Source organism: Syngnathoides biaculeatus, chromosome 17 (assembly GCF_019802595.1).
Source record: "Syngnathoides biaculeatus isolate LvHL_M chromosome 17, ASM1980259v1, whole genome shotgun sequence".
Lineage (NCBI taxonomy): Eukaryota > Metazoa > Chordata > Actinopteri > Syngnathiformes > Syngnathidae > Syngnathoides > Syngnathoides biaculeatus.
The window spans coordinates 15,866,830-15,889,533 of record NC_084656.1 but is presented as its reverse complement, the minus strand read 5'-3'; the positions used below and the strand labels follow the sequence as shown (position 1 = coordinate 15,889,533).

The window sequence follows — 22,704 nt, the reverse complement described above, 5'->3', positions numbered from 1 at the left end:
ATATTTTTCAGTCTTTGTTTGACAGACAAGTTTGTATGCATTACACCAGTGTTTCGATAACTGCCTTTGATGCATAAAATCTGCATTAAGCATTTTTAGCATGTACTCAATGTAACCTCAAAATTTTTTTTTAAAGATTAAGATGGTCAATCTGCTTTCAAATGTACATGTTTGTAGTCTGCTTTTTGCCTGAAGTTAGCTGGGATAGGCTCCAGCCCTCCCGTGACCCTTGAGGAGAAGAGGCCTGGAATATTGGATGGGGCAATTTCACATGCAGCCCAAATTATTTGGTCTTTTCCGAATAAATCAAATTATCAAATCCATTGTCTTCAAGAGTAATGTCAGTTGCCATAATTGTCTTTATATTGCCAACCTTTTCAATCAAAATCTAAATCATCCTCGTTTCCATCAGGCTCTGCTCGCTGTCCACTCGGTCAGTTTCCATGCATGGACTCGGTCGGCTGTGTTGACGCAGCTGCACGCTGTGATGGACAGAAGCAGTGTCCAACCGGCTCTGATGAGGAGAACTGTACGGTCGCCAGGGGTTGTTTAGACTCCGACTGGATGTGTGGGAATCGCATTTGCATACCCAAAGGGCTACGCTGTGATGGAAACGACGACTGCATGGACAACTCTGATGAACAGGGCTGTGGTGAGACCTTTCATGTTGCGTTGCATGAATTTATTTATATATATATATATATATATATATATATATATATATATATATATATATATATATTTATTTTTTTTAATTACAATTTGTACCATGCACTGACTTCCAAATTACCTGAACTTGTCATTTCCATGCTGGGCATTTGCTATTATGCTTTCAGCTACTGTACATGCTATCATGTGTTTTAGCATTTTCTTTATAAAATGAACTTTAAAGTAAAGGTGTTGCTCATTGTAGTGCCCAGTGGGGCTTTTTCTGAAATCATTGTAAGTTATATGTATATTTGGCTCTTTGCTGTCACTGGTACCTTTCTGGAATCACAAGACAACCTCCAAAAAAAGCAAAATGCACTTATCAATGACAAGACCGTTAGTGTATTCACAACCACTATTTTTATGTAATTTCATTATGGGTTATAGGGTAACAGCAACACCTGTTTAGTCACTTTAAGACGTGGAAATAATGCAAGACCTGTTTAAAAAGTGATACTTATGTTTTTATAGTTATGTGCAGTGATGGTGGCATACAATGTACAGACGGGGTGTGTCTGTCTATTGGCCAGATGTGCGACGGGACGTTTCACTGCTCAGATGGAAGTGACGAGCCCATAACCTGCAGTAAGTTAAGGACCGAAATCATAGTCTGACTGTGTAACATTAACAAAATTGACCAATAATGGACTCCCTAGGCAATGTGACACTGATAAGCGCTTCTTGTCACTTCTCACAGGGCAGACCTGTTCTGTGAACAATGGCGGTTGTAGCCACATGTGTACCGATGAGCCCTGGGGTGCTTTGTGCACATGTCCTGGTGGATATAAACTCTCAATCAATGGAGCATTCTGCCAAGGTTACAAACTCTTTGAACTCCCCCCTCATTTTATGACATCTGCCGAATTTGTAGTCTGTTGTAAATTAAACTGAGGATTATTGTTTTATGCCGCTGTTCATTGTTATGAAATGTTTTGGCGCCAGTCTTAATTTTCACATGATACCACCTTTCAAAAGAAAAAGTACAGTGAGATTTTTAACCTCGACGCCACCTGTTGGAGGTAGTGTGCTAATGCCACATTTGCATCCACAGATGTTGACGAATGCGCTCTTCCCTTTGCACCATGCCTGCATCACTGCACCAATACAGTTGGATCTTACTACTGCCACTGCAGAGAAGGCTTCAATCAGAATGAAGACTTTGCGTGTAGGGTCACAGGTAATGCTGATGCCATTATATAAAGATGAAGTAAAACAAATGGCACGTATGTTTGTGCACCATGGATGAATTTGGCAAATTAGACTTTTTTTTTTTTTTTTTTTTTTTTTTTGGTGTTTTTTTTATGGTTTAAGCTTTTTCTTCCTCTTGATACCGCAATAGACATGCAAATGTGAAGTCTTTTAATCAGACGTGGGGGTAGGGAAGAACTTTCATTGCAAAGTTGTTTCTTGCAAGTAGTCCCCCCCCAACCAACCTTTTTTCCTTCTCACCCCTTTAGGTAACGTTACCAGACTGCTGACAGTACAGAAGACATCTCTAGGGCTACTCAATGTGAAGTCGCAACGATTTGATGTGCTCCAGACTTTAAAGTTCAACCCAGTCGCCCTGACATATGACATTGCCCGATCCTACTACTACTGGGCCAACGATGCAGGGCAGATATATAAAAGTGATGGGAAACGTAGCAGAACAATTTATGCTGGTTAGTTACATGTCGTGGTGATGATGCTTATGTTATGAAACATTCTTAAACTTAACTCAGGAATCGGTATGACTAGCTGTAGTATCACTATTGATTCCCCCGCAAACTAGATTTATTGTAATTTTTCGACCTTCTCTAAAGAAATAAGTCTTTGCCTTCTAAGCATTCAAGATGTAGCTGAACTTTTTCCCAATTTCATTTGATCGAACCTGACCTGTCCTCACACAGGACAGCCTGGAATCAAAGCTTTAGCTTGTGATTGGCTGAACGGAAACCTCTTTTGGACCAATCAGAGGACAAAATCAATCTCCATGCAAGCAGATGACGACACAAGCTACACTTCACTCCTGAGCAAATCCATAAGCCCATCAGAATTGGTTATTCTACCAGTAGAGAGGTGAGCTTGGCCTGCATTTCTCAATTGGAAGCAATTACAAAGTGCTCCCCCTCAAATAATAAAGAAATGTGGTCTTTGTCTGGCAGCTTGATGTTTTGGATCAACACAAGCCCTGGTGATAGGGTGACCTTAGAGAAGTCTTGGATGGATGGCTCAGATAGAAGCTCTCTGTCTGTCCTCACATCTCAGTTGGCCCACGGACTGGTAATCGACGTGGCCGCCAGGAGGCTCTACTGGATCAGTGACTTCAAAATGGTGACTTACAAATATGTTTGAGTGTCTTATCTCATCCAGAATGTAGATCACACTTTTGCCATTTCCTTTAGTCCATTGAGACGATGAAGGTGGATGGGACCGGCCGCCACTCATTCACTGGACTGTTTGCCGGGAGACCGGCCCTGAATCTAGCTGTGTTTGAAGGTTTCTTCTATTGGGTGGATAACACAGGACTTATTCAGGTGCCGCAGACCCAACCTAGCCAGAAGAAGATACTGTGGAAAGCCACAGTTCCAGTGTTGACAGTCTACCATGAGCTGCAGCAGCCTCAAAGTGGGCACTTCTCCTTCTCTCAGATTGCCTTTTTTTTTTTTTTTTTTTTTTTTTCTTTTTTTTTTCCCCTCTCCCCCAGCATGCAAAATTCAAGTTTATCCTTTCATATCTCAACTATTAGGTACATCTGCATGTGCAAAGACCCCTTGCCAGATCTGTCTGCTCACTAAAGGCAACCCTGTCGGGTTTACCTGTACTTGTCCCAACTCCAAAGTACTAATGGTTGATGGAACATGTCAATGTAGGTTCTCTACTAACAACCCCTTGAATTGATAGTTCTTCTGTAGTCATTAGGTGAAGACACAGGCCAGTTATTTTTATTTCTTATGCTTCAGATCCAAGATTCTTATATGCTACCTCCAACAATATCTACCTGTTGGAGTTTAAAGGCAGCCTTTCCAGAAAAATTGAGATCTTTGCTACTGACAAGGGCATCCTTTCATTCGACGTGAACTGGAATGCCGACTGGCTGTACTGGGCCAACCAAACTGGCCACATCCAACGCACCAGCCTAACCCAAGTCAAGACTGAGTGGATTCCTACACCAATGTCAGGTTGTTTTTTTTTTTTTTTTTTTTAATTCTTTTAAACTCAATGTTTTTCAGTAATCAGAGTTTGACAACTTGCCTTTATTTTTTTTAAAGTTTGTCTCCTAAAAATTGACCAGAAGAGTGGGAGAGTGTTTTGGGTGACCTGTGACCAAACTCGCATTGGCTCAATGGAAGTGGGCAGTCGTTACCAGCAACAGTTATACCATACAACAAAGGCGATCCGGAGCCTCTACCTGGACTGGCTGAGGGGTGGAATCATCTGGTTTGCGGAGGAGCAGATCTTCACCATGAGCATGACTGGAGGCAAACCAAAAGAGTTGTTGCACCTGACAGGAGTCATAGAGAACATTGCTTTTGACTTGAGAGCTGCCAGTCTACTGTGGAACTCCAACACGGCAGGTTTGTATTTTTTAATTAAACAAATTGACTAAGGTTAAAATCGAGAGTTAATTAGGGCCATCAGGGCTGTTTATTAGCGGGGGGAATACAGCCTCACCAATTATTCAGTGTTGACTGTGGCGGGTGTTTGGCCTGTGTGTGTCATGAGCGCACAAGTGGCGAACTTCCTTTTGGTACTTACCACATGGTCTAATTTCAAAAGCAGGTAGCTTCCTAATTTGTTCAACCTGGACAATATTATGAAAACTACATTTCAATTCACTGGTGTACAAGTGATCACTTCTTTTTCAATCACGCGTGTATACAAATGGACAGCACTGTTATATTTCAGTATACAAACTATTTGTGGAGTCGGTGTCACCGTGGCATTAAATTCCAGTTGTAGTGTTTGAATGCCATTGCACTGTGTGATGGATGGGCTTGTCTTGTTTTCAGAGAAGGATTTGTTGTTGAACTGTTGCCACTTGGAGTTTTGGTGGTCTTGCTCCTTCCTGCTCTAGTTCCTTCTTCTGTCCTTGTTTTATATTTTTGCTGCTCTTTCCTTTTTGTCTTTTGTTCATGTATAAGCAAAGGTCATCCTCAAGCCACCTGTGATGCTACGAGGTTCTGCAAGGGGATGACTTTGGTGTTGATGAAAGTGACTGCAGTCATCCTATTCTCAGGGCCCATTTTCTCGATTTTGGCCTCCATACACCCGTCTGTCCAGATTCCCCGTGGACAAACATTTGTCTCCCACTTTCCAGATTCGCCGGTTTGGCGCTGGGGGCAACTACCGGAGGCTGCGAGGCCTGGGGGTCTTAGGTCAAGTCTGACATCCTGCAAGTTTCTTTTACGTCACCTTGGTCTTTGGAGAAACGTCAACCTGCTGAGCTATTTCACAAAGTCCTCTGACATCTCTATATATTAAAGGAAGAGGTCTACAATTTAGCGTACAGTCCTGTGGCGAGCAATCATGAATGTCATGATAGGAAGTCTGGCCTGGTTTGATAGTTTTGCATAAGAACATGAAGGAATGGGGGGGAATTTTCTCCATTACGTAATTCACAGTTCTGCCATATCACAGCTGTTGGGTGGACAGTTCTTGTCTTACAATTTAACAAATCTAAATTAAAAATGATTTGTTTGATAAAACTATCAGGGGGGGAAAGCAACAGTGACTATATACATTTCAGGAACATCCTTTCGGAATCAAAATCTGTAATCTGCCTTGAGTGACTTCAGCGATATGAGGGCAAGCAAACACCATGCCATCACTGCCATTGTTTACACCCTAATATAAGACTTGAGTTCAAATGTTCTGTAGTTGAGACTTGGTTTTTTATTTTATTTTTTTTTAAATGAGTTGTGACTAACCAACATACCTTTTTGTACTTTGCACCACTAAAATATGTGCTTCTTTCACTTCCAGGATTGACAACACTGAGTCTGCTCCAGGGGAAGAAACACCAAGCAGGAAGAAGATGGAAAATTTCCGGCTCAGTAGTGGGTGCCCTTGAGCCTTATCTGTTGTCTCTGTCCAATGATGTCATGATCCTGTGGGACCGACGTGATGGACTCCGTATGCAGGATGTGTCTGTGAAAGGTCACATCGTTTGTGTGATGCCAGCACTTGGGGACATACATGCAGGTTAATTTATACACAGGATTGCTATCATTCAGTAGCTAATGGGAATGATGAAAGGAGGAATCTGACAATCTGAGGTTAGGAGGTGGTCTTGCGTGTAGTGAAAAATGTTCTGTTCATTTATTTCCTAGTACCAGTTACTGACATCTGCACCAAACCATCTCTGCTATGCAAGGGGACATCCATCTGCCTCCCTCAAAGCAAGCTGTGTGATGGCCAAAAGGACTGTCCTGCTGGAGATGATGAAAGCTTTTGTGTCAAATGTCCATCCAAAGGTGATGTCTCAATTTTAATTCACAAAAGATGGTGTCCAGTGTTTAATTCATGGGTTTCTGCAAGTAAAGTCTCTTCTGTCTGAATGTGAATTCTCAGATTACTTGAAGTGCAACGACCAGAGGAGTTGTGTGTCCAGAGCTTTGGTGTGCGATGGCCGCTCTCATTGCGCCGATGGCTCAGATGAGGTCAACTGCCCTGCTGTTGCCTCACTTGGGACTCTGGTGAATCCGCTCAAGTGTCGCAAGGGCTATTGGCTGTGTAAGAATGGCATGGAGTGTGTGTCATACAACCATGTATGTGATGGAGAAAGAGACTGTCAGGATGGGTCAGATGAAGAGCAATGTGGTGAGTAACTGAAAACACTTTGTGGATTCAATCCTGTATAGTAACATTAAATTTATATTGTTTAAATGCAGCAGAGAAGGATGTGGTCTCACTGAAACCAACCACAGATGCTTCTAATGAAATTGCTCCTTTAATGGCAAGTCCTGCCCCAGCTCTGCCTGCTTGCACAAGCCCATCTGTACTTTGTCCCCATCCTTTTGGTCGCCTCTGCATCTCCCCAAAACAGTTTTGTGACGGGCAAAAAGACTGTCCTGATGGCTTTGACGAAAATAACTGTGTGAAACGATGTCCCTCAAAAAGTAAGTCAGAAATGCACAATAGTCAAAAATCCACTGAAAATGAATTTAGTTCGTTTTATACAAATAGTTTTCTATGACTTAATTTTAAGTGTGGTACCTGGGCCTCTGTTAGGGGCTTACAGTAATAAATGGGAAGCATATCTACTTTGTTTTTAATGACCACAACTGGTACTTTGAAAGCTATGAATTTTTTTTTGGAGTGGTAGTCTTGGTGTGAAGTTTAACGACTAACTTAAGATATTGTAACAATTTATGGAACTTATGCGCGTATGATTTAGAACTTTACGTTCTGCGTAACTTGTATACAGTACATTGTAATGTGAGGACTTCATTGACATAAAATATAATGGTATCACATCAGATTACTCATTTAGAGGCCCCGTAGCTCAGTGGTTAGAGCACTGGTTTGGTAAACCAGGGGTTGTGGGTTCGTATCCCACTGGGGCCTCCACTCCCTGAGAAGGGTTGCGTCAGGAAGGGCATCCGGCGTAAAAATTGTGCCAAACATATATAGGCGTTCATCTGAGATGACACGCTGTGGTGACCCCGAAAGGGACAAGCCGAAAGAAACACACATCAGATTACTCATTTCTGTAATGTTTTACTGTTGGATTCATATTTTCATGATATGCTTTTACAAACACAGTAGTCCTCAGTTTTTGTCAATTTTGTAACAGCTCAGCAAGAGTATCCCTTTTTGATATACACTTGTTGATGAAATTTAAATTTCTTCACACACAACCCTACCCCATTTCACCCCCAGATGATTTCCGCTGCAAGGACCGTAGGAGCTGCATCTCAAAGATCCTGGTTTGTGACGGGCGTGCTCATTGTCATGACGGCTCTGATGAATTAAACTGTCCGAATGTTGTAATCCCTGCTGGCCAAGAACAGTCCTTGAAATGTCTCAAGGGCTCCCAATTGTGTCGGGATGGCAGTGAATGTGTGATCTTCACTCACGTGTGTGATGGAGAGCCAGACTGCAAAGATGGCTCTGATGAAGAAGGATGTTGTGAGCATTAATGTTGAAATTCCTGTCGTAGATAGAAATGTTGCTGTAGCCTATCTCGAAGCACATTTTGTTTGACTCATTTTATTTAGACACTGCCACACCTATGATGATGCCAGAAAATACCCACTTAAATCGACCTCCTTTGCCGGTCATTACTCAACCACCTAGCAAGCCATCCTGCACGAGTCCTTCATTTCTGTGTCCAGATTCTTCATGTATAACATCAACGCAATTATGTGATGGAGTTAAAGATTGTCCTGATGGCTCTGATGAGAATACATGCATAAAGCGATGTCCAAATAAGTGTAAGTTAATGCTTTAGTTCATTCAACAATGAACATAATCTCTACATGCTGCTTTCCTTTATTTCCACAGCTGACTTCCTCTGCAAAGACAGGCGGAGTTGTGTCTCCAAGAAGCTGATTTGCAATGGCCGAGCTGATTGCCACGACAGCTCCGATGAAGTTGACTGTCCAACTTTAGCTCCTCCCATCAACCAAGCAAAGACACTGAAATGCCGTGTGGGTTCCCAGCTATGTAAGGATCGGACTGAATGTGTTCCCTACAGCCATATGTGTGATGGAGAAAAAGACTGTCGGGATGGGTCAGATGAAGAGGAATGTGGTATGTTAAATATTTATCAGTTCGTGACCTTAGCTTACTCTTAAATTCTGGTGCTGCCTGATAAATGAATTAGTAAACCCGTTTATTGCTAAAACAGAACACAAAATTGAGTTGCACACCTTTTTGTATTTCTCATCTTCTAGATGCTCCAGAAACACCATCTTCCTCCACTCAAGGCATATTTCAGTTGCCCAAACCCAAGTCCTATAATACTTCCCCCAAACCATCCTGTAGTAGTCCTTCAGCGTTTTGTCCAAATTCATTTGTTTGCCTTCACCCGAAGCAAATATGTGATGGCAGGAAAGACTGTCCTGATGGCTCAGATGAGATCTGTGTGAAAAGATGTCCTTACAAGAGTAAGTAGTCAGGTGTTGTTTCCAACAAGTGGTTTTTGAAATAAATCATGGTTTCCTTTTGTCCATAGCTGATTTTCTGTGCAAGGACCGTAGGAGCTGTCTCCCCAAGAAGCTGGTTTGCGATGGCCGAGCTGATTGCCACGACAGCTCAGATGAGATTGACTGTCCAACTGTTGCTCTTCCCATCAACCAGGCAAAGACACTGAAATGCCGCGTGGGTTTCCAGCCATGTCAGGATCGAACTGAATGTGTTCCCTACAGCCATGTGTGTGATGGAGAAAAAGACTGTCAGGATGGGTCAGACGAAGAGGAATGTGGTATGTTAAATATTTCAGTTTGAGACCTTAGTTTACTCTTAAATTCTGGTGCTTCCTGATCAATTAATTAAACCCGTTTTATTGCAAAAATGGAACGCAATATTGACTTTCACAACTGTTGCATTTCTCAACTTTTAGGTGCTACAGAAACACCACCTTCATCCACTCAAGGCTTGAATAATTTGCCCCCATCCAACTCCTATAAGACTTCCCCAAAGCCATCCTGTAGTAGTCCATCAGCGTTTTGTCCAAATTCATTTGTTTGCGTTCACCCGAAACAAATGTGTGATGGAAGAAGAGACTGTCCTGATGGCTCAGATGAGATCTGTGTGAAAAGATGTCCTTACAAGAGTAAGTAGTCAGGTGTTGCCTCCAACCAGTGGTTTTTCAAATAAATCATGTTTTCTTTTTGTCCATAGCTGACTTTCTGTGCAAGGACCGTAGGAGCTGTGTCTCCAAGAAGCTGGTTTGCGATGGCCGAGCTGATTGCCACGACAGCTCAGATGAGGTTGACTGTCCAACTTTAGCTCCTCCCGTTACCCAGGCAAAGACGCTAAAATGCCGTGTGGGTTTCCAGCCATGTCAGGATCGGACTGAATGTGTTCCCTACAGCCACGTGTGTGATGGAGAAAAAGACTGTCAGGATGGCTCAGACGAAGAGGAATGTGGTATGTGGAATTTTCAAAGAAAATTTCATCAGTTTGAAACCTCAGTTTACTCCTAATTCTGGTGATGCCTGATAAATTGTTTTTTTGCAAAGACTGAACATTAAACGTACAACTGTTCCATTTCTCAACTTTTAGACTCTACAGAAACACAATCTTCCTCCACTCCGGGTTTAAATCGTTTGCCCTCATCCACTAAGTCCGCTAAACCTTCCCCCAAGACATCCTGTAGTAGTCCATCAGAGTTTTGTCCAAATTCATTTGTTTGTCTTCACCCAAAACAAATGTGTGATGGAAGAAAAGACTGTCCTGATGGCTCAGATGAGATCTGTGTGAGAAGATGCCTTTACAACAGTAAGTAGTCAGATGTTTGGTTCAACCAGTAGTTTTTAAACTACATCATGGTTTCATTTCTCTACAGCTGACTTTATGTGCAAGGACCGTAGGAGCTGTATCTCCAAGAAGCTGCTTTGCGACGGGCGTGCTCATTGTCATGATGGCTCTGATGAAGTTGACTGTCCGAGTGTTGCAATTCCGCCTGGCCGAGCAAAGACCTTGAGGTGTCTCGTGGGCTCTCAGTTGTGTCGGGATGGCAGCGAATGTGTCCCCTTCACTCACGTGTGTGATGGAGAGCTAGACTGCAGAGATGGCTCCGATGAAGACGGATGTGGTAAGCATTCATGTTCAGATTCCGGCTCAGGTTATGCTGCTCATTTCTATAAAGCTACAATCTTTTCAAATATTAAACCGGAGTTGTTCACCAGTACTTAAGAGAATTTTATTTACAGACACTGCAGCGACAAAGACACCATCAGAAAAGGCCAACTCAAATCGACATCCTTTACATGTCAATACTCAACCTCCCAGCAAGCCATCCTGTCCAAGTCCTTTGTTTCTGTGTCCAGATTCTTCATGTATACCCCAAACACAGATATGTGATGGAGTAAAAGATTGTCTTGATGGCTCTGATGAGAATACTTGCATGAAAAGATGCCCAACAAAGTGTAAGATGGATTCAAATAAGTCTGAATAATGTAGATGCTCATGCATTTTTTTATTTATTTATTTATTTTTACATCCACAGCTGACTTCCTCTGCAAAGACAGGCGAAGCTGTGTTTCCAAGAAGCTGGTTTGTGATGGCAGATCTCATTGCCACGACAGCTCAGATGAGATGGACTGTCCGACAATAGTTCCACCCACCAGTCGGGCAAAAGTGCTAAAATGCCGCATGGGCTTCCAGCTGTGTCTGGATCAGACTGAATGTGTTCCCTACAGCCATGTGTGTGATGGAGAAAAAGACTGTCGGGATGGGTCAGACGAAGAGGAATGTGGTATGTTAAATTTTTAAAGGAACCTTTTTCAATGTCATTTGTAAAAATACCAGAAATGTCTGACAAAATTTGAAAGGGTTTTGCTGTGCTGGGGATGCTTTCCTGTAAGTTGTTCAACTGTTGCCTTTGTCAACTTTTAGATTCCGAGACAACACCTTCTTCCAATCCAAACTTAAATGCATTGACCACAGGGGCAAAGCCCTTTAATAAGCCTTCCTGTAGAAGTCCGTCAGTGTTGTGTCCAAATTCATTTCTTTGCATTCACCCAACTCAAATGTGTGATGGCACAAAAGACTGTCCTGATGCATCGGATGAAAACTGTTTGAAAAGATGCCCTCATAAAAGTAAGTTGTAAAGTTATAAGTTCAACCACTTTTTTTCATTTAAATATCACTTTTCCCTACCTCCATAGCGGACTTCCTGTGCAAGGATCGTAGAAGTTGTGTATCAGTATCTCTGGTGTGTGATGGGCGGGCTCATTGCCACGATGGCTCAGATGAGGAAGCCTGTCTGAGTGTAGCTCCTTATACAACTACAAAAAGTGTCCTGAAATGCCGTACGGGCACAAAGCTCTGTAAAGACCGCACAGAATGTGTGCTGTACACTCATGTATGTGATGGAGAGAGAGATTGTTTGGATGGATCTGATGAAGAAGGATGCAAAAAAACATGCACTAAAGGTTTTTCTCACCCCCCCCTCAAATTCTTTCAACTTTGTTCAAGAAATGTCAGTACTGTATTTATGCTCCCACATAACTTTTTTTTTCAACAATGTCAAAGGTGAATTTCAGTGCGCTCATGGGGTGATGTGCATACCTAAGACTCAGGTCTGTGATGGGAGGGCTCATTGTAGCGACCACTCTGATGAGCTGGACTGCTGGGACGGAACCAAAAGCTGCGAGTTTCGCTGTACTGACGGCCACCGGTGCATCCCAAAGAAATTCCTATGTGATGGAGAGCCAGATTGTGTTGATGGCACAGATGAGGTGGCCTGCGGTAAGTCCAGCTGTGTAAGAACTGTTTTAAATTTGAGTCCTGTTTTCTGTTCTCACTACATTTTGACTGTTTTCATTAAGCATGTGTGGGAAAACTGTTAATTTTAGTTGCACAAGGTGCAAGCAGATGGGCCTTGATTTGTTAATGTAGCTTTTTTTTTTTTTTTTTTTTTTCTCCCCCCCTCTCCAGATGCTGTGGCTAAAACAACACTCACACCTGTGGTTCTTACTCCTGCTTCATTTTGCATTGCTCCTTCAGTTCTCTGTCCAGGTTCATCATTGTGTATCTCTCAAAATCAGCTTTGCAATAGAAAGAGAGACTGTCCGGATGCATTTGATGAGAGTGACTGTGTTTTCAAGTGTATAAACCCAGGTAAGTCAGATTGTAGTGACTCTGCTGAAGTAGCAAGCCTATTATCCTAATAACTATCATATATAAACTCCCAAGTGTTAATCATTGACTCATCCCCCCCCCCCCCCCCAACATTAGCTGATTTCTTGTGCAGTGATCGGCGAAAGTGCATCCCCAGAATGTACGTGTGTGACGGTCGTGCCCAGTGTCCAGATGGCTCAGATGAGAGGATGTGTAGATCACCTGATCAGGGTTCATCTTGTAAGATACTAATTGGGGGGAAAAATACATAATCCTATTCAGAAAGACAAGCAGATTAAGTGATTTGGCAATCTACAAATGGCTATTTCTCACTAATTTTTTTTTTTTTTTTTCTTTCTTTTTTAAATGGCATGATTTAAAGCAATTCCCAGGTATTTTACTAATGGTCTAACCCAAAATTCACACAGAATTAAGGCACACAAGCTGGCAATGTGTGAGGGAAACTAAATTTGGTAAAATTCAGAATCCTGAAGACATTTTGGAAGTAGGCAGATATTTGATTTAGTTTGAAAATATAGACACTCCAGAGACTAACTTTACAAGCAAGTTTTTTGGAATTTATTGTTCCAGCGAAGCCAATAAAATATTTTTCTCTGGAAAGCCTCCAGGGACAAGTCATCTCCTTTAAAATGTCGAAACGGCTTCAAAGCTTGTAAAGACGGCCTGGAGTGTGTGATGTACAGCCATGTATGTGATGGAGAGGAGGACTGTCGGGATGGATCGGATGAGGAGGAATGTGCTGCTCAATGCAAAACCGGTTTGTACATTGAGCTTGGTTTTGCTTCAAATATCAAAAGCAAAATCATTAAATAGATGTTTTTTTCTAATTTGCCAGAGGAGTTTGAGTGTCATCACGGTAATCGATGCCTCCCAAAGGAACAGGTGTGTGACGGACAATATGACTGTCAAGACCGCTCTGATGAAATGAGCTGTGAAAGTCAAGTCTTGGGCTGCCATCACCAATGCGATAACAGAACACGCTGCATACCGCAGACGTTTCTGTGTGATGGCGAGAGAGACTGTACTGATGGCTCAGATGAAGAGAAGTGTGGTGAGTGACACATTTGCAGAAGACTGGAAGCATAGTACAGTCTAGAATAAAGCAGTTTCATTTTGACCTGCCAGGATTGACGTTCTGTGAAGCTGAGCAGTTCCGCTGTAATAGCGGTCAGTGTGTGTCATTGGCTCTTCGTTGTGATGGATACGCTGACTGTAATGATGGTTCCGATGAAGCATCTTGCTCAAGACCCCCGCGTTGCCCCATGCAGCTGCGATGCGCTCACAGTCACCAGTGCCTGCAGAGTGAGTGGCTGTGTGATGGGGAGAACGACTGCAAGGATGGCTCAGATGAAAAAGTAATGCTTCAATCAAGTGATGTATTCAAACATTGCTTTTTTTTTTTTTTCTCAAAAGCTTAAAAAGTGATTTGCTCCTAGAACTGTTTGACTAAGCCACCACCATGTAGACAATACCAGTGGCAGTGTGGAAGCAGCAGTCAATGCATTCCTCAGTCCTGGAGGTGTGACGGTAAGAGGGACTGTCACAATGGCGTGGATGAGGACAAATGCAAGTATTGATTTTTAATTCAGACTTCTTAAAATTGTCGATGGAGCCCACTGCATGCCAGTTCTTAATACCTTAAACAATACAAAGCCTCTTTGTATGGCTTCCTTTTCACAGGCAAACAGAGAAGGTGCCCTTCTCACCTTTACCAATGTGGCAGCGGTGAGTGTGTTGACCCGGGACTGGTGTGCAGCGGCTTCATCAACTGCGCTGACAGTTCAGATGAGGGTGTGGGATGCACAATTCGCAACTGCTCTAGTCCGTCAGCGCCTCACTGTGATCATAGTTGTGTCAGCACTCCAAATGGACCGGTCAGTAAAAGGAGAATAGAACGGCGGTTGCCAACCAAAAGGCTGCTTGGGACTGTGCCATGCGTTCCTCAAAATATTTTCTTTAGCCTGGCCCATTGATGATTAGCTTCTGATTGGGACGTGTCAGGACCATTTGTAGAAAACCTAGCCTGTGTTTTACAGATGCACTTTTATGCGACCATGTTGTATATAAATATCCCAACTCCCAATACGTGACTGCTCATGTGAATTAAGAATTATAATCCTACCTAATTTTGAAGCTTGTCCATTTATTTGCAGAAATGTTACTGTGGAGAAGGTTTCACACTGCATTCTGGTGCCGTGTCCTGTGTGGACACCAACGAATGTAATTTAATGCAGCACAACGCATGTAAACACACATGCCTCAACACTCGCGGGTCATACGTGTGCCAATGCCATCCTGGCTTCTACCTGGAGCCTGACAACAAAAGCTGTAAAACCAAGGGTATGTGATACAAAGCCCATTACAATGAAGAAAGGAACAAAGCGTTTCGTTGACGTGAAGCAATTGTGTACCATATGGAAAATGGGTGACTTTGATACATTAGTCTGAAATATTTAATATTCAGACCTAAATATTGTCAAAGATCAAAAATTTCAAAAGAATTGGAATGTGTGGGGTTCTTGAGTTTATCAGTGTTCAGCTTGTAAATAAAACAAGTCTCTCTCGCTTTCTCTTTCTCTCTCTAGATGAGGCACTGCTTGTGGCATCTGTTCAATCGGAGCTCTTAATCCTTGGAGTTCAAAGTGGAACTTTGAGTCTTCTGTCTTCAACCAACCGGCCAGTCTTCTCCCTGGATTACCATTGGGCTCAGCAGAGGGTTTACTGGCTCAGTCCAGACTACCAGAGCATCCGCTGGGCCGACATGAAAAAGGACTCCACCAAAAAAGGGACACTTATCAAAGGTGCACTTCTAAATTTTTTTAAATTAATCAGGAGAAGAGTATTAAAATCAAATCTAATTACAGGAGTAAAGTCGGAGTTCATTGCAGTGGACTGGGTTGGCAAGAACTTGTACTGGGTGGACGGATTTGCGGGCCAAATTCAGGCGGTCCGGCTCAGTGACACCAAATTGAAGTCTGGGGATTACACAGTGGTACTGGCTGAAGATCTTGAGCAACCGCGCTCACTAGTGCTGCTCCCGCACAAAGGGTGAGGTGCCCAGTCACCAAGGTTAAACTCACTGAAAATCAAAATTTCTAACCAACTTTTTTTTTTTTTTTTTTTTCCCCCATTCCCCAGATGGATGTTGTGGTCTGAAATTGGCAGCACCCCTCAGATCCAGCGTTCAGGGATGGATGGATCAAAGAGGAAGGTGGTGGTAGGTAGCGGTTTGAGCTGGCCTGTAAGCTTGGCCTACGATTTCCTGGATGACCGTGTTTTCTGGGCTGACGAGAAGTTGCGCTGCATTGGCTCTGCCTTTCTGGATGGGAAAAATGTCAAGGTGAATGTTACCTAATGCACGGGGCAGAGTTCTGCAAAGGTGTCAACTAACAATGTACATATACTTCATTAGCTTAAGTAGAAATTTGGTATCTATATTAGTATATTTTTCAGCCTAATTTTAGCTCTAGTCATTTTCAGACCTGTATTCTTTAGTACTTGGACTTTAAAAGTTATTGTTCTTGTTTGGAGAGAAAAAAAAATCTGGATTATGCCAGGAAAGAGATTCCTACTGTGGTTAGATAAGTAAAATGATATACCATACCTACATCCTAATGGTTTGTCCTCAATCAATTGCTCCTGCACAGCATGGGTCACAAATCAAAGACAAATCACCACACAAGGACTGAGATGTATAGCAAAACCCTGAAAATGTCAGTGTCGGGGAACTCGAAGCAAATGTACTAGCAGTGAGGTGCTTTATACCTAGAGAGAACAGCCAAGCATGGTACATCCATGGTGACACCTGGAAGAATTTTTCAAAATGGTCGGATGCCAAAACAACTTTCAAACTATTACTTTTAAGGAAAAAGCTTGATACTTCAGGCCCTAATACCTTATCTATACTTGACTAAGGAATACTTGTGGAACAAATTACATGCATATACTGTGTGTGTGTGTGTGTGTGTGTGTGTGTGTGTGTGTGTGGTGTGTGTGTGTTAAACGTGTTTTTTTTTTTTTTTTTTTTAGCAATATAATCTGGTGTTTAATAGTAATCCTGCTCTTACAGATTCTCCAGTTAGCTGAAACGCCTAGCCCTTTCTCAGTCGCAGTCTTCAATGACCGCCTTTTCTGGTCCGACACCAAGCGAAGAACCATCCGCTCAGCTGACAAGAACACTGGGAAAGACCAGAAGGTTCTTCTGAAAAGACCAGGACAGCCTTTCGGAATCAAGGTTTGTCAGTGTTGACGAATCTTTTAAAATGTTTACTGTTAACATTTTTTTTTTTTTTTTTCAATTTGTCAAGCACGCTTCTTCATATAATCAACGCTTCTTTCTGGTACATTTCTATTGGCTACCAACTACAGTTATACAGTAATTGACCCCTCCGTGGATATTGTGCAATCTGCGTCACTGACCAATCAGAGGCCAGAGATCTGCATAGACCAAAGCCCGTTTTTGCTCCCGCCATTTTCTCAGATAACATTGCATGGTCCAGTATAGGGTTAGTTAGCGTTTTATCGCGTATTTGGGTTAACAAAAAATATGGTTAAGAGGTGTAGTCCCGGACTTTGTAATAGTGACGACAGGTATCCTGAAAGGCTAGTTGGTGGAGTTCGATTCGTACCCTTTCCAAAACCGAAGACCCAGTACGAAAAATGCCTTCGATGGATCAAACTTTGTGGAAGACCGCATCAACTAAATCCATCTAATATCAACCGGAACACATATGTTTGCATGAAGGTATTTGATTTATAATACACGTCTCGTATGAATGAATGAGACTTTCTCCGCTGGCATAACACTGCTACGTGTGAACGATTGACACACTTATTCTTTGTTGAGTGATATTTAGCGATGATCAGACTGCACAAACGTATTGATTTCTTGCTGGCTCGCGGCCAGAAGCTTAACCAGACAGTGTTTGCACGAAGATATGCCCTAAATTTGATTTTTAATACACGTCTCGTATAAATGAATGAGATGTTCTCCACTAGCATAACATTGCTACGTGTGAATGATTGAATGAAATCAGAAGCATGGCGTCTCTCTCAGTTAATGTATTGTGTTGTATTTGCCATTTTTACTGTTTGTCTTACGTGAGCTCGCGTGACGTCACTTCAGGAGGCGTGGTTAAGTGCCCTGTACGGAGGGGTCAATTGCAAGGGTGGAGCTAAAGCTTCAGTCTGATGATTGGTCATCTTTCAATGAGTATAGAATGAGAGCTTTTACTGCTCCAGGGCTCTTTGCTTGCCTTAAGGGGAATTTGCCGACTGCATGAAGTCACATGTAATGTACGTTTCCTCTCTCCTCCAGCTGATGCATTCCCTCTCCCAGCCTACTATAATCAACCCCTGTGACCAGCTGCAGTGCTCCCACCTGTGTCTTCTGACAGTCGGCGTTGCTGTGATGGAGCCAGCAGCAGTCTGCCGCTGTCCAAAGGGGTTGCTACTTTCTAAGGATAAGATCAGCTGCGCTCCACCTTTAGAATCCACTTTCATATTGCTTCTGTCTCGTACAACAGTCTATCAGGTGATGGCTATATTTCCTTGGATCTTTCTTTTAAATGCCTTTCCCCTGCTTGATTTTTCTCTCCCCCACCCCCCCAACAGGTTTACTTTAAGTCTTTGAGTCATGATGGCGTTGGTCTGAAAAATCTCCCAAACAGTCGAGTGTTGGTCATTCCTGGAGCTGTTGAGGCGTCTGGGCTCGATTTAGCCCTCCAAGCCTTGTCCTTGTATGTTGCTGATGGTGGACAGGGTACTGTAGATGTGCTGAACTTAAGTGGACCCATGTCAAGACAGGGACTGACAGCGGCAGGACGAGTTATCCAGCTAAAGGTTGGCATAAGGAACTTAGTTTTTATTTTTTCCAATGAGTTTCCACTTTTTTTATACTATTCCCTACGCAATGTCAACCGTAGTTGTGGCTGAAGTGTGATCCTTTATGAATTGTTTAATCAAGGATGAGTCTGTCATGGCTATGGCTGTTGACTGGGTAACTTTCAACATCTACTGGAGCAGCACCAGACGGCCTAATCTCCATGTGACCACTCGCCATGATGGCTACACCACTTCTCTGCTGCAGGGATCACTTAAGGTTGTACAGCAATCACAACTGTGTTGCAAGGGACTCACACACTGCTTGATTTGTCTGCAGACGACATCCATTGCGGTGCATCCCCCCTCAAACCAATTCTGCTACACAGCCCTTGTGGGCAGTAAGAGTAAGACTGAGGTGAGCTGTGCCTGGATGGATGGCCGCAACAAAGCAGTACTTTGGACAAAGTCAGTCATCCCCACATCACTGGTCTTTTCCAATAAAGGCAACACAATCTACTGGGCTGACACAGGTTTTTTTTTTTCCAATTCTATTTTTCTTGGATATCTTGTATTTTTTTTTCCCCACTGACCTTAATTATTTCCCCATATAGAAGAAGGCCTCATCTGTTCTATTGCACTGGATGGCTCAGGCTACAAACAATACAAAACAGGGCCTGGTTTACTTACTTCCTTCACATACACTGAAAATATGCTCCTCTGGCTAACACTGGAAAAGGGTAAGCATGAACACATTTGTATGATGCATTGGGCAACTAGCAACAGATGAACACAATGCTTGTCAGAAGGCACAGTGGTTGTACGTCTTGTTCATCAAGCTCAAATGTACTCGAACTGTGGGCAAATTTTCTTTTAACGCGCCAATAGAGGTGAAGTCAAACATTTGCGTTTACATTACCTATTAAATTCTCATTTACTCTCACTCATCAGGCTTCATCCCCTTCAAGCAGCAGATGGTGTCAGATTAATGTAGCAATGAATTATTCAGCCAAATTGGTCATGTAGCACTCACCACCTCTGAGTCTACTTGTCAAGCTGGTTTCATTTTCACCTAGGTTGGAGTTTTTAGTACGTTCAGTATTTCTTTACTTTGAGTTTTACATGTACACACTATTGCCTTGCATTTAGACGGCATGTTATAACCAGCCACTGCCGGTCACAAACCCAGATAAAAATTGGGTAGGTTGTATCTGGAAGAGCACAATTTGTTTGGCAGTTTTCATACCGGTGCAAGTGACTCTGTGGCACCCTCCTAACAGGGAAAAGTTGAAAGTGACTTCTGTCTGCAAAGGGGAAGGGTTTTAAATTAGCATTGTTCAACCAGTTCTGTGATCCACAAAGTTGGCTTTGAATTCAAATGAGGTTTGTTGGACCTGTGTATTCTTACCTCAATGCTTTTTCACCCAGTTGCTTGTGAACCTTTCCAATGTTTATACCCTTCTCCAAACTGTGTAGATGTCACCAAAATGTGGTTCAGTGACGGATTCCATCCTAAACAGCTGTGGTTCGAGACAAAAACCACCCTGGTCCAAATCAAAGCTTACAGTAATGACAGCCAGACAGGTGGGATGTTGTCTCTGTATAATAGCGGTTAACTACAGTTGCAGAATGCAGTAGCTAATATAACGAAATAAAATCTACTGTTCACAATTTTAGTGACAGGAAAGACTAACTGGAACCTGGTCCTTTATTTAAAAAAATAAATAAATAAAATCTTCACAGCTTACTCATTTACTGTTAGTGATGCATGTAGTTGGAAATGTCAGTTCTTTTAGTGAGTGTTAAAGCAACTTTGTGGAGTGTTTAAAGTAAATGTAACAATACCTTTCATTTATAAAAAAGCCTGTGTTAACTGAACAAAATATTTTCCTCCCAACCTATAGGATCAAATATGTGTAAGAATAACGGGGGGTGTGAACATCTGTGCCTGCCGTATCCCGGAGGCCGCACATGCAAATGTGCTCGTGGCTTTTACAGCGTCAGTGTTACATCCTGTGCGCCAGAGCATCCTTGTCCCAAAGGGGAGAGAGCTTGTCTTGACGGTGGCAAGTGTCTGAAAAATGAAAAGTTCTGTGACAGGCTTGTTGATTGTCCGGACCAGTCGGATGAACAGGACTGTAAGTTATTGGGCTAATGTGTACACTTCCTCAAATTGCACGCATTCTAGTAAGATTATATTAAACTAACACCTATAGCAAAGTGGAAGAAATGCAAACATTGAATGTGACTATGAACTACTCCTCCTCCTCCTAGGTCCTTATATGAACACCCCGTCAAAGACCAAAGTCAGTAATGTCCATCTTTCCGAATCTCCACATGCACCACCTCATAACTCCAAGGACACTGGCTCTTGTAGTCAACAACATTGCAATGGCCACGGCCGCTGTGCCACTCAAGGCAAAGCCATTCACTGTCTGTGCATGACTGGTTACCAAGGAGAGTTCTGCCAGGAGAAGGAAAGTAGGCGAAGTCATGTAGGTGTGGTCCTGGGAGTCTTCTGCCTGCTCGTTGCATTCTTGGGTGTCGCTTTCATTTTTGGTAAAAGGTACGGGCACAATTTTTGTCAGGAATCAGAGCCAGCATCACCTGTGTTGGACAGAACTAAACTATTTTGTCATGTATTTGCAGCATAACCTTTTCAAAACTATATTTTGTTGATGCAGGAAAGCCTGGGTAGCAATCAGAGGCAGAGCGTCTGACAAGGAAACATTGATGTCCAACATGGTGCTGCAATGTGACCACATGGAGGCTGATTGTGAGGTAAAACTTAGTGATATAGGTCAAATGATTTCTATCGCCACCCACCCAAGGTTTGGATTCTACAAAGTTTCAAATTTGATTCCTGTGCAAAAAAAATCTGATTTGCTATTGTCCCCCAAATTAACCTTGTACTGATTTTCTACACAATTTCTAAAGTAAAATTCACTTTCCATTTGAGTTAAAATCCCTTTGGCTTTCTTTTCCAGGAGCTTGAGTCCTCAGGTGTGAAAAGACCCCCAGTAGCTTCATAGAAGTCAAGCATCTGCTGGCAGATATTGACTATTTGGAGCTGTGTAAGTTTTTATATAGCATGTCTTCACACATACAAACATTACTGTTGTCAAAGCTGATTGTATTTTGTACAATAAACCTCTCATAGTGAAACATTTGGTCTCTTTAGTTTTTCCTGAACTAATATTTCAAATGAGCATAAACCTGTTCAGGACTTTCATCTCTCCTTTTTGGGCCTGTTTAATGTTAATGTACAAAGTGAGCCAGTTCCTTTTTAATTTTACTGTAGACTGAAAACAGAAGGAAGGCATCCCTTCAGGTCATTTTTGCTTTTATTTCCATGAACACATCTGTTGCCTTTTTGTTGCCAGACTCCATTACACCTGTGCCTTAAATCCTGTTCTTTTTCCGGACAAATACAGTAAATTTATGGTTATTAGAATGCAGAAATTACTGTGGTGTATAGCTGATTGTGAACGATTTGAAAGGAAACATTGGCTGTTGCAATATAGTACAAGCATTTGAAATGTACAAGGAACCTCAGGTGTAGTTGACAAAGACTGACTGGTATGAAAAAAAGTTGTTTTGAGAGCTTAAAAAAAAAAGTGGAAAAACTCCAGAGGGCACAAGTCACTGGAAAACGTCTATAGACAAAATAGGACTGAGGCTATTAACGGAGCCAAACTACTCATTAGTGAGAAGAATAGGAATTAAAAGGCAAGGTTGGAATATAGCAGAATGTAATGGAGTATTTAATAGAGATGAGCCTCAAAATTCTGGCCTTTTTTGGGGGGAGGGTGTTTGTGATCAAAATATTGGTAAAAGTGGAGTGGTACTCTTGGCTTGTCCATCGTGCTTTTTCATGGAATGTTCATTGAACATCATGGCAGCAGAAAAATGAGCTCAGAATTGACCATTTTTTTTCCTGCCGGTTTAGAGTTTGAATCAAACTATGGGTCTTTACTCCGTCATACACTGAGATGACGGTCCCATACACTTAAAACAGCCTCAAGTATTAGAATGGCCTTTTAATATTTAGACTTAAGCCCTATTGAGCATTTATTTTATCAGAAAGAGATGCCTGGCAACACAAAATTGGCTTTGGAGGAAGTATGTTCAAGTATAATATAGTAATGCTCTTTATATTTAGTGCTACATGGAAATTTAGAATAAAATTGGTTACAAGTATATTACTGGGTAGGAATAGCAAAGCTAGTTACTCTGACATGCTCTGACACTGAAAGATTTCCCAGATGAAATTTGGTGACTGGTGAAAAAATTTAACTCAAAATTTGTCTTCATCCACTTTTTAGCCTCTTTGTGGGGCTGAATGTTTCTTACATTTTTTTCAGTTTTATCTATATTGTT

At 42.2% G+C, this 22,704-nt stretch overlaps 1 protein-coding gene across 2 annotated transcripts; it reads left to right on the top strand.

Moving 5' to 3' along the window:
* The first annotated feature begins 417 nt into the window (after window positions 1–417).
* si:dkey-88l16.3 (low-density lipoprotein receptor-related protein 2) lies at window positions 418–21,489 on the top strand. 2 transcript variants are annotated; one of them, XM_061800911.1, is made up of 51 exons: window positions 418–652; window positions 1,180–1,293; window positions 1,406–1,525; window positions 1,760–1,885; window positions 2,166–2,369; window positions 2,598–2,766; window positions 2,853–3,021; window positions 3,093–3,315; window positions 3,437–3,556; window positions 3,651–3,869; window positions 3,960–4,265; window positions 5,674–5,892; window positions 6,021–6,164; window positions 6,262–6,510; window positions 6,585–6,809; window positions 7,573–7,821; window positions 7,911–8,126; window positions 8,197–8,445; window positions 8,589–8,801; window positions 8,870–9,118; window positions 9,257–9,469; window positions 9,538–9,786; window positions 9,922–10,137; window positions 10,205–10,453; window positions 10,572–10,787; window positions 10,868–11,116; window positions 11,257–11,460; window positions 11,529–11,795; window positions 11,896–12,111; window positions 12,301–12,483; window positions 12,601–12,723; window positions 13,106–13,261; window positions 13,340–13,555; window positions 13,630–13,859; window positions 13,941–14,070; window positions 14,185–14,378; window positions 14,658–14,844; window positions 15,090–15,305; window positions 15,369–15,552; window positions 15,643–15,844; window positions 16,574–16,738; window positions 17,822–18,037; window positions 18,118–18,345; window positions 18,470–18,604; window positions 18,665–18,857; window positions 18,939–19,064; window positions 19,801–19,908; window positions 20,229–20,462; window positions 20,599–20,890; window positions 21,009–21,105; window positions 21,312–21,489. In XM_061800911.1, the coding sequence occupies exons 1-51, from the start codon at window positions 448–450 to the stop codon at window positions 21,354–21,356; spliced, it is 9,927 nt and encodes a 3,308-aa protein (XP_061656895.1). In that variant the 5' UTR covers window positions 418–447; the 3' UTR covers window positions 21,357–21,489. The 2 variants fall into 2 exon arrangements, with proteins under 2 accessions (XP_061656895.1, XP_061656894.1); XM_061800910.1 differs by having other exon boundaries at window positions 6,582–6,809.
* The last annotated feature ends 1,215 nt before the right edge of the window (window positions 21,490–22,704 follow it).

Excerpts from the sequence above, each read along its gene's own strand:
- si:dkey-88l16.3 (XM_061800910.1), top strand. The coding sequence starts at position 448 with ATGGACTCGGTCGGCTGTGTTGACGCAGCTGCACGCTGTGATGGACAG. Across the intron at positions 3,557-3,650 it reads GGTTGATGGAACATGTCAAT|ATCCAAGATTCTTATATGCT; the intron begins GTAGGTTCTCTA and ends CTTATGCTTCAG. Across the intron at positions 14,071-14,184 it reads TGGCGTGGATGAGGACAAAT|GCAAACAGAGAAGGTGCCCT; the intron begins GCAAGTATTGAT and ends TCCTTTTCACAG.